Here is an 11,634-nt window from a genome sequence, read left to right as displayed (position 1 = left end):
GGGGAGAGATTCAGTCTGTTTCTCTCTGTTATAGAGAAACACCACCTGTCCTGACTGTCTCTCCACACAGGCAGTTATATGCAAGAGAACATGTCAGTCTCTCTTGTAAGGTTACAGTGACTTCAGCTGGCTGGGAATTACTGGTAAAAAGGAACTGGATCACATGACATTGCCCATATTTCCAGAACATCTAAAGGCTTGTACACCCTCAGTGTTGCTCCTCTTACAAAACACAGGGGGGAGACTCAGTTGGGAACACAGAGTATATTTACCCCACCCACATACAGGTATCATGTGAGTGCTGATTGGAACACAGAGTACAGTAATCCCACCCACATACAGGTATCAGGTGAGTGCTGACAGGCATATTCAGTGTGCAAAATGGCACATTCCCATAATGCACTGGGTCCAACTGCTGAGATGATTCTGGGGTCCTGTTTCTTAGTTTAATTCTTGTACCATTACGATCAGGATGAGAGCTTTTTCATTTCTGATTTTTGAAATCATCTTCTTATCATCTTAATAAAATTGAAAATAGGAATGCAGCTGCCCTGGATTTTGTACTTCATTTAGAGCGATTTGTTTTTTCCATAGTCATAAAAATACTGGCATGACAACAGAACTGTGACCCAGTCTGTTTGTTTCTACAGCACTGCCTAAAGCCACTCTGACGGTACAGCCAAAATGGCGCCCACTGTACAATGGAGAGACCGTCACCCTGAGGTGTGAGGTGGACTCCTACAGCAACTGGACATATTCCTGGTACAAAGACCAGGCCCAGATGGCTGTGTCTCAGACTGCTGGTCACAGTGTAACTGGTAACAGACTCACCATCCCTGGTGCTGTTGGGTCTGACCAGGGGCAGTACTGGTGTGAGGGGAGGCTGGAGGGAAGAAAAGTGACATCACAGCGCAGCGACTCCATCAATCTGACTGTTGCAGGTAAGTCTCAGGTACTCATTCAATTTGGATATGTCACATGCTCTATTGGATTGAGATCTGGGGAATGTGCAGGTCATTGGATTAAAATGAAGTCGTCATCTTGTTTGTGGAACCAGCTAGAGGTGACGTGTGCTTTGTGACATGGCGCATTCAGACAGTTTAGTGAAACGTATGATTGATAACAGAATGTCATGCTTCACAATAAGACTGTCTAACAGCATTATGATGTGATTAATGTGACTGCATATGTGGACGGTAATGTAGAAATATTATTCTGTGAGACCCGAGGCATGTCCTACAGTAGGGGGTGATACAGAGATCACAAACAGAAGCAGTTCTTTACTGTTCTAAACGAATGAAGCCACAGCATTAATCAGGACACTATAAACATGTCATGAGTATTTAAACACATGTACTGACGTAGTGCATGCACTGTTTGTACAGGGAGCCCAAAGGATGTACTGACTCTGCAGCCTAACCGGCCCCTGTTCTTCACTGGAGAGACCGTCACTCTCACGTGTTTGGGACGGCCATACAGACATTATGGATTCTGGTGGTACAGAAATGAATCAGATATTAGTGTGATGAAGCACAATTCCCAAGAAAACATCTACACCATCGCACCTGTTACTGAAGCCCACAGTGGTGTATATAGCTGTGCTGCTGAATCCATGAGTGATCCTGTCAGACTGAACGTGTCAGGTGAGTCAAAACTGGTCAGCAGCTGAACACTGGTGGTCTCACTCATCTCACAGAGAGACCATATTTAACACATTTATTCAATCTTCCCCCGTGCACACTGTGCTTCCCGTACCAGTTCATTTATTACAGGCAAATATAAAATTAACTTATTTTCACTTAAATGGGCTGGGTATACCACCAATTGAGTTCAGTTTCTGACTGTCACACTGTTTGTATTGTTGATATTTGAGCTTCTGTATGTTTGAATCCATGGAACGTAGCCTTTTCTATCTGTTATGATTGAATGAGAGAACCTACTGCTTTAGCTCATTGTCTCAACCCCAATCAGAGCATGCCTGTCCCTCTGTAGTCATGTCTACACTCCACTAGCAAAGTTGTATGTAAAAGTTGTGTAAATTGCTCTGGGTAGGAGCATCTGCGAATGCCTGTAATGTAGTGTAATGTAATGAGCGGTTAGAGCTGTGACACTGTCTGTCCGTCTTCACAGCCTCGCCCACACCCGTTCTGAGATAGTCACATGCTTTTCCAGTACATGGATAAGCGAACCATGTTCTGCTGTATCACAGATTAAAGCCAGTTTGCACTGTATGTTTGGTTATGCCATTATTAGGAACTTGGGGGAGAGATTCAGTCTGTTCTCTCTGTTATAGAGATACCCCCGCCTGTCCTGACTGTCTCTCCACACAGGCAGTTATATACAAGAGAACATGTCAGTCTCTCTTGCATAGTTACAGTGACTTCAGCTGGCTGGGATTATTACTGGTAAAAAGGAACTGGATCACATGACATTGCCCATATTTCCAGAACATCTAAAGGCTCTTACACCCTCAGTGTTGCTCCTCTTACACACACAGGGGGGAGACCCAGTCTGGTACACAGATTATAGTTGCCCCACCCACATACAGGTCTCAGTTGAATGCTGATTGGAACACAGAGTACAGTAACCCCATCCACATGCAGGTATCAGGTGAGTACTGACTGGAACACAGAGTATAGTTACCCCACCCACATACAGGTATCAGGTGAGTGCTGAGAGGCATTATTCAGTGTGCAAATTGGCACATTCCCATAATGCACTGGGCCCAACTGCTGTGATTATTCTGGGATCCTGTTTCTTAGTTTAATTCTTGTACCATTACGATCAGGATTAGAGCTTTGTCATTTCTGATTTTTGAATATCTTCTGTTAATGTCATTGAAAATAGGAATGCAGCAGCCCTGGTTTTTGTCCTTCATTTAGGGTGATTTGTTTTTTCCAAAGTCATAAAAATACTGGCATGACAACAGAACTGTGACCCAGTCTGTCTGTTTCTACAGCACTGCCTAAAGCCACTCTGACTGTAGAGCCAAAATGGCGCCCACTGTACAATGGAGAGACCGTCACCCTGAGGTGTGAGGTGGACTCCTACAGCAACTGGATATATTCCTGGTACAAAGACCAGGCCCAGATGGCTGTGTCTCAGACTGCTGGTCACAGTGTAACTGGTAACAGACTCACCATCCCTGGTGCTGTTGGGTCTGACCAGGGGCAGTACTGGTGTGAGGGGAGGCTGGAGGGGAGAAAAGTGACATCACAGCGCAGCGACTCCATCAATCTGACTGTTGCAGGTGAGTCTCAGGTACGCTTTCAATTTGGATATGTCACATGCTCTGTTAAATTGGAGGGCTGTGCATGTCATTGGAGTAAAATGAAATCACCGCCATGTCTGTGACATGATGCATTACCTGCTGGAAGTATCCACTTGAAAAAAGAAAGACTGTGGCCTTACAGGGATGCGTATGGTCAGCTACAATGCTTAAGTATGTTCTGGCACTCAAATGATATTTAGTTAGTATTAAGGGTTCTAAGTGGTGTCACAAGAACATTCCCCACACCATTAAACCACCACTACTAGCCATTACTGCAGAAACAAAGCAGGATAGATTCATCCTGTTTTGCCAAATTCTTACAGTACCATGTTTCAATTGTTAGTCTTGGGTTGGGTATTCAGAGATGCCCTTCTACATAGTTCTGTTGTAAACAGCTGTTATATGAGCATGTGTGGCCTTTCTGCTAGCTTGAACGAGGCTGCCCATTCTGTTCTGGCCTCTCTTATGAGCAAGGTGTTTGCCCCCAAAGAAATGCCATTCACAGGAGTTTATTGCACCACTCCCCGTGAAATCTAGAGACTGTACTGCATAAAAATCCCAGGAGCAAAGCTGTTTCTGAGATGCTGGAACCATCACGTCTGGAACCAGCTATCATACCATGGTCAAAGTTGCTTAGATTGTGTATCTTGCTCATTATAATTTTGGTTGAACAAAAAACGAAAACTCATTACCATGTCTCCATGCTTTATATGTTGACTTGCATGTTTCACAATAAGACTGTCTAACAGTATTATGATGTGATTAATTTGACTGCATATGTGGACGCTAATGTAGAAATATTTTTCTGTGAGACTCGAGGCATGTCCTACAGTAGGGGGTGATACAGAGATCACAAACAGAAGCAGTTCTTTTCTGTTCTAAACTAAGCTGAGGCATTAATCAGGACACTATAAACAGACATGAGTATTTAAACACATGTACTGACGTAGTGCATGCACTGTTTGTACAGGGAGCCCAAAGGATGTACTGACTCTGCAGCCTAACTGGCCCCTGTTCTTCACTGGAGAGACCGTCACTCTCAGGTGTTTGGGACGGCCATTCAGACATCATGGATTCTCATGGTACAGAACTGAATCAAGTGGTTGGGTGACAAAGCACGTATCCCAAGAAAACATCTACACCATCGCACCTGTTACTGAAGCCCACAGTGGTGTATATAGCTGTGCTGCTGAATCCATGAGTGATCCTGTCAGACTGAACGTGTCAGGTGAGTCAAAACTGGTCAGCAGCTGAACACTGGTGGTCTCACTCGTCCCAAAGAGAGACCATATTTAACACATTTATTCAATCTTCCCCAGTGCACATTGTGCTTCCCGTACCAGTTCATTTATTACAGACAAATATAAAATTAACTTATTTTCACTTAAATGGGCTGGGTATACCACCAATTGAATTGAGGTTCTGACTGTCACACTGTTTGTATTGTTAATATTTGAGCTTCTGTAAGTTTAAATCCATGGAATGTAGCCTTTTCTATTTGTTATGACAGAATGAGAGAACCTACTGCTTTAGCTCTTTGATTCAACCCCAATCAGAGCATGCCTGTCCCTCTGTAGTCATGTCTACACTCCACTAGCAAAGTTGTATGTAAAAGTTGTGTAAATTCCTCTGGGTAGGAGCATCTGCTAATGCCTGTAATGTAGTGTAATGTAATGAGCGGTTAGAGCTGTGACACAGTCTGTCCGTCTTCACAGCCTCGTCCACACCCTTTCTGAGATAGTCACATGCTTTCACAGTACATGGATAAGCGAACCATGTTCTACTGTATCACAGATTAAAGCCAGTTTGCACTGTATGTTTGATTATGCCATTATTAGGAACCTGGGGGAGAGATTCAGTCTGTTCTCTCTGTTATAGAGAAACCCCCGCCTGTCCTGACTGTCTCTCCACACAGGCAGTTATATGCAAGAGAACACGTCAGTCTCTCTTGTAAGGTTACAGTGACTTCAGATGGCTGGGATTATTACTGGTAAAAAGGAACTGGATCAAATGACATTGCCCATATTTCCAGAACATCTAAAGGCTCTTACACCCTCAGTGTTGCTCCTCTAACACACACAGGGGGGAGACCCAGTCTGGTACACAGAGTACAGTTAGCCCACCCACATACAGGTATCAGGTGAGTGCTTATTAGAACACAGAGTACAGTAACCCCACCCACAAACAGGTATCAGGTGAGTGCTGATTAGAACACAGAGTACAGTTACCCAACCCACGTACTGGTATCAGGTGAGTGCTGAGAGGCATTATTCAGTGTGCAAAATTGGCACATTCCCATAATGCACTGGGCCCAACTGCTGTGATTATTCTGGGATCCTGTTTCTTAGTTTAATTCTTGTACCATTACGATCAGGATTAGAGCTTTTTCATTTCTGATTTTTGAATATCTTCTCTTAATGTCATTGAAAATAGGAATGCAGCAGCCCTGGTTTTTGTCCTTCATTTAGGGTGATTTGTTTTTTCCATAGTCATAAAAATACTGGCATGACAACAGAACTGTGACCCAGCCTGTTTGTTTCTACAGCACTGCCTAAAGCCACTCTGACTGTAGAGCCAAAATGGCGCCCACTGTACAATGGAGAGACCATCACCCTGAGGTGTGAGGTGGACTCCTACAGCAACTGGATATATTCCTGGTACAAAGACCAGGCCCAGATGGCTATGTCTCAGACTGCTGGTCACAGTGTAACTGGTAACAGACTCACCATCCCTGGTGCTGTTGGGTCTGACCAGGGGCAGTACTGGTGTGAGGGGAGGCTGGAGGGGAGAAAAGTGACATCACAGCGCAGCGACTCCATCAATCTGACTGTTGCAGGTGAGTCTCAGGTATGCTTTCAATTTGGATATGTCACATGCTCTATTGGATTCAGATCCGGGGACTGTGCAAGTCATTGGAGTTAAATGAAGTCGCCGTCTTGTTTGTGGAACCAGCTGCAGGTAACGCGTGCTTTGTGACATGGCACATTACCTGCTGGAAGTATCAACTCGAAAAAAATGTAGACTGTGGTCATAAAGGGATGCACATGGTCTGCTACAATGCTTAAGTATGTTCTGGCACTCAATTGATGCTCAGTTGGTATTAAGGGGCCTAATGTGTGTGCCACAAAAACATTGCCCACACCATTACACTACCACTAACAGCTGTTACTGCTGACACAAAGCAGGATGGGATTTTTATGCAGTATGGATTCATTGTTTTGCCAAATTCAGACCCTACCATCTACGTATGTGTGGTAGCATAAATTGAGATTTGTCAGACCATACATTTATCCATTCTTCAATTGTTTAGTTTTGGGTTGTGTATTCAGAGATGTCCTTCTGCGCAGCACTGTTGTAAATAGCTGTTATTTAACCATTTGTGGCCTTTCTGCTAGCTTGAATGAGTCTGCCCATTTTTCCCCACGCTGTCATTAATAAGGTGTTTTCACCCACAGAACTGCCACTCACTGGATTTTTTTTGTTTATTGCACCACTCTCTGTAAATTTCATACATGTTATTGGGATTCTAATGAACTCAGCTGTGCTAGTGACTTTGTATAATTATCCTAATTTCAATGATATTCAACTTATGCTCACACTATAGAGAATAAAAATATTCTGTGAATGATTTCACATATATAATTTACTTTTGAAGTTATGCTTCAAATATTTATATTTTATGAAATATTGCGCAGGACCACCTATTGTCTCAAAGATAATTAATCTTTCTGACATGGTTCTTTTTCCCTTGCATTTTATACACAACTGTTTCCTCCTCAGTCACTTCTACATTCTGACAGAAGAAACTGTGACCCAGTCTGTCTCCTTTCCACAGCCCTGCCTAATGCCTCTCTGACTGTAGAGCCAAAATGGTGTCCACTGTACAGTGGAGAGACCGTCATTCTGAGGTGTGAGGTGGACTCCTACAGCAACTGGACACATTTCTGGTACAAAGACCAGACCCAGATGGCTGTGTCTCAGACTGCTGGTCACAGTGTAACTGGTAACAGACTCACCATCCCTGGTGCTGCTGGGTCTGACCAGGGGCAGTACTGGTGTGAGGGGAAGCTGGAGGGGAGAAATGTGACATCACAACGCAGCGACTCCATCACTGTTGCAGGTGAGTCTCAGGTAGGCTTTCAATTTAGATATGTCACATGCTCTATTGGATTGAGATCTGCGGAATATGCATGTCATTGGAATAAAATTAAGTCATCATCTTGTTTATTGAACCAGCTAGAGGAGACATGAGCTTTGTGAAAATACTCATTACTGCTGGAAATATCCACTTGAATACAGGTAGACTGTAGTCATAAAGGGATGCACATGGTCAGATACGATACTCAACTAATCTCCGGCACTCAAATGATGGTCAGTTATTATTTGGCCTAATGTGTGTCATGAAAACATTCCACACCATTATGTTATTGGCATTCTGATGAATTCAGCAGTGCTGGAGGCTTTGTGTAATTATCCAAATTTCAATGAAACTCAACTTATGCTCACACTATAGAGAATAAAAATATTTGGATTATTATTTCACATATATAATTTATTTTGGGTGAAATGCTTAAAATTTTAATATTTATGGAATATTGTGCAGGACCACCTATAGAGTCAAAGAAAATGTATATTTCTAGTTATTTTTCCTTGCAATTTATGCACAACTGTTTCCTCCTCAGTCATCTCTAAATTCTGACAGAAGAAACTGTGACCCAGTCTGTCTCCTTTCCACAGCCCTGCCTAAGGCCACTCTGATCGTGAAGCCAAAATGGCGCCCACTGTACAATGGAGAGACCGTCACACTGAGCTGTGAGGTGGACTCCTACAGCAACTGGACACATTTCTGGTACAGAGACCATAACCAGACAGCCACATCTCTCTCTAAAGAGTACAGTGTAAACATCACTGGGGCTGCTGGGTCTGACCAGGGGCAGTACTGGTGTGAGGGGAGGCTGGAGGGGAGAAATGTGACATCACAGCGCAGCGACTCCATCACTCTGACTGTTGCAGGTGAGTCTCTTTCAAATTATATATAAAACTTTATCCTTAAAATATTTACATTGCTTTCCATTCACTTACCATACATAGGAGCAACAAACAGTCTAACAATATATATATGGCTTGAGACAAATATTTAATTCCGATTGGTTGACAGCCATGTCAACCAATCGTTTTATTTGTGTTTGTGTATAGGCATGGCAATGTGGGTAATTTTGCCTCATTATGGTTCTAAATCACTACGCGAAAACTTTCAATTTGTTGACTTAGAAATCCTGATGTAAAAGGAAACTTAACACCATGTTATTTAATAAAATCAACCGCTAAGTTGTGCAGATAGAAAGCGTTTTTTTTAACCAGAAAATATCTCAGTTTCAACCCATTTCACATTTTTGTGGTCAGGGGTCCAGCATTTATTAAGCTTGGAGATATTAACGTATCGTAGTTATGTGGATTAGAATATATGATACTGCTGTCTGTTTTCCCACTATACCAGTTGCTAAATGCACCATGACAATAGTTGTGAACTTTGTTTTTCATTGTTTAATGTCTTTTCTCTTTTCTTATATTTTTGATGGCTGATAGTGAGACTACTCTGCATACATAAGAAAAGAGAAACTGGTTTATCATTACCAAAGAAACCATATTTAGTAAAGTGGCAGATGTGTACATAATGGGGTTAGTTTTGTAATTAATAAAATGTCTTTAAAAATACCTTTTTATTTAAATTTTCCCACGCATTTTAGTTGTTATACATAGTATAAGAGCTATTAACCACTTCATGGGTTCCGATTACCACCCTGTCACGCCATATATTCTTGTATATGCACAGGTTTATATCCTCCACATATCCCTCATCTCTGTGTCTCTCCAGAGGTAGCTGTATACTGGTATTCGGTCTGGGAGCTGCTCCTCTCCTGCTGGCCTCCATTATACTGTGTGTGAAATTACATTACATTACATTACATTCATTTGGCAGACGCTTTTAACCAAAGCGACGTACAAAAAAGTGCATTTCATGGTCGTAGACAACTGCTAAACACGGGTTCAGTAAGGTACAATACTTATTTTGTCAGCTATTTCTAGCCGAGAACAGTGAACACTATTCTGGCCTAACATCTGCAAAGCCAACTAGGCAGAAGAATAAGCTACAGTATTAGGACAAATACAAATTACCAAGAGGTGTTGGGATGGGGCAACATGTAACAAGTGACAGGAAAAGGGTTTTTTTTTTTTTGATAAAAGAGTGAGATACAGCGTGGTGGTGGTTAGTCTAGGTATAGTCTGAAGAGATGAGTCTTCAGGCCACGGCGGAAGATGGGTAGTGAGGGGGAGGTTCGGAGAGGGACGGGGAATTCGTTCCACCACTGGGGAGCTAGGGTGGAGAAGCTCTGTGATCCCTTTGGGCGGGTGGGAGGGGTTACAAGGCGCCCTGCTGCCGCAGAGCGAAGTGGTCGAGCAGGCACATAGAATTGAGTCATGTCCTGCAAGTAGATGAGGGCTGTCCTGTTGGCAGCAGTGTAGGCAAGGGTCAGGGCTTTGAACCGGATCCTGGCGGCGACCGGTAGCCAGTGAAGTGATTGCAGCAGATGAGTGACGTGGGAGAATTTGGGGAGGTTGTAGATGAGTCGGGCAGCAGCATTCTGAATCATCTGTAGTGGCTGTATGGCACAAGCTGGCAGGCTTGCAAGGAGAGAGTTGCAGTAATCAAGGCGAGAGGTCACCGTAGCCTGGATGAGCAGCTGGGTGGAGTGCGTCGTCAGATATGGTCGAATCCTTCTGATGTTGTACAGAAGGAATCTGCAGGACCGTGATGTTGCCTTGATGTGCTCCTTGAGGTCCAATTGGTCATCCAGGACCACCCCCAAACTCTTGGCAGAGTGAGAGGCAGTTACTGTGGTGCCATCAACCGTGATTGAGAGCTCACGAAGTAAGGAGGTCTTGCACGAGAAGAAGAGCAGCTCAGTTTTGTTGAGGTTGAGCTTCAGATGGTGGCTGGCCATCCAGGTGGAGATGTCAGCCAGGCAGGAAGAGATCTTATCATAGACCTGTGTGGCCGAGGGGGGGAAGAAAAGAAGAGTTGTGTGTCATCTGCATAACAATGATAGGAGAAGCCATGTGAATTAATGACTGAACCAAGAGATCTGGTGTATAAGGAGAACAGCAGAGGACCCAGTACAGATCCCTGCAGCACTCCCGTAACAAGTGGATGAGAAGCAGAGGCAGATCCCTTCCTGGTGACCTGGTAGGTCCTATCTGCAAGATAGGAAGCGAACCAAGACAGGGCAGTCCCGGCAATTCCCATCCCAGCCAAGGTGGAGAGGAGTATTTTATGGTTGACCGTGTCAAAAGCTGCAGACAGGTCAAGAAGGATCAGGACAGAGGAGAGGCGTGAGGCTCTTGCAGTGGCAAGTGCCTCCGTCACAGCTAGGAGTGCAGTCTCTGTTGAGTGCCCGGATCGGAAGCCAGACTGGTGAGGGTCTAGCAGGTTGTTCTGATGGAGAAAAGAGGTTTGTTGTTTAAGAACTGCTCGTTCAAGGGTTTTGGACAGAAAGGGTAGAAGCAATACGGGTCGATAATTCATTACATCGGAGGGGTCTGAGGTGGGTTTTTTGAGAAGTGGGGTAACACGAGCCATCTTAAAAACAGAGGGAACACGACCAGAGGAGAGGGAGGAATTAACAATAGAGGACAGATAGGGAAGGAGCTCGCTGGAAATGGATTGGAGAACTTTAGATGGGATGGGGTCAAGTGGACAGGTGGTTGCACGATGAGAGGTGATGAGTTGTAATACATCGGAGTCCTCCAGCATTTCAAAGGAGGTCAGTGTGGCTGTGGGTTTGTGCCGGGGGGTTGGGGGGCTCACTGGATGGGCAAAGGAGTTCCGGATTGTAGCCACCTTTCCTTCAAAGGCGGCCAGAAAGTCATCTGCGGAGAGGGAAGAGGGAGGTGGGGGTGGAGGAGGAATGAGGAGGGAAGCGAAGGTGGAGAATAGTTTGAAATGGTGCAGGAAACCAGGTGATGTCATTTTATAGGGGAACACATCTAAAAACAATATGTGTTTCAGATTTCAGGCTGCAGAACTGTTAATTCTCACTCACAGTTCTCTCCTCTGTTGTGTTTATACGTGTTTATTGATGTGCAGGGTCGCCTAATGAAGCAGCTGTCAAATACACCGAAGAGAATGTGGAAGCTGACTAATAAAACCTCACAAGAAGCTGGGTCAGTGTGCTCATGTCAATGAAGAACATTTGGAGCCTCAGGATTATTTTTCAATGTGATGCTTCTCAGCTTGCAGGAGGGGAAATCCTGATTGGGGTGCAGTCATGGGGACACTCATGAGTTTTGGGAAGAAACAGTTG

General features: G+C 44.1%; 1 protein-coding gene across 7 annotated transcripts in view; it reads left to right on the top strand.

Moving 5' to 3' along the window:
* Positions 1–588: 588 nt before the first annotated feature.
* LOC135248593 (Fc receptor-like protein 5) overlaps positions 589–11,634 on the top strand; it is a 67,524-nt gene continuing 56,478 nt past the window's right edge. For 2 of the 7 annotated variants that reach the window (XM_064323403.1, XM_064323404.1), the window contains exons 1-7: positions 598–941; positions 1,386–1,643; positions 2,960–3,250; positions 4,242–4,499; positions 5,817–6,107; positions 7,107–7,391; positions 8,009–8,284. In XM_064323403.1, the coding sequence (XP_064179473.1) occupies positions 782–941; positions 1,386–1,643; positions 2,960–3,250; positions 4,242–4,499; positions 5,817–6,107; positions 7,107–7,391; positions 8,009–8,284 (1,819 nt within the window). In that variant the 5' untranslated portion in view covers positions 598–781. Of the gene's footprint in view, positions 942–1,385; positions 1,644–2,959; positions 3,251–4,241; positions 4,500–5,816; positions 6,108–7,106; positions 7,392–8,008; positions 8,285–11,634 lie in introns of all 7 variants that reach the window. The other 5 variants (XM_064323401.1, XM_064323407.1, XM_064323402.1 and 2 more) reach the window with 5 other exon arrangements.

The sequence above is a fragment of the Anguilla rostrata genome, chromosome 2 (assembly GCF_018555375.3).
Source record: "Anguilla rostrata isolate EN2019 chromosome 2, ASM1855537v3, whole genome shotgun sequence".
NCBI lineage: Eukaryota > Metazoa > Chordata > Actinopteri > Anguilliformes > Anguillidae > Anguilla > Anguilla rostrata.
The sequence above is the reverse complement of the archived record's forward strand: the minus strand, read 5'-3'. Positions and strand labels throughout refer to the sequence as shown.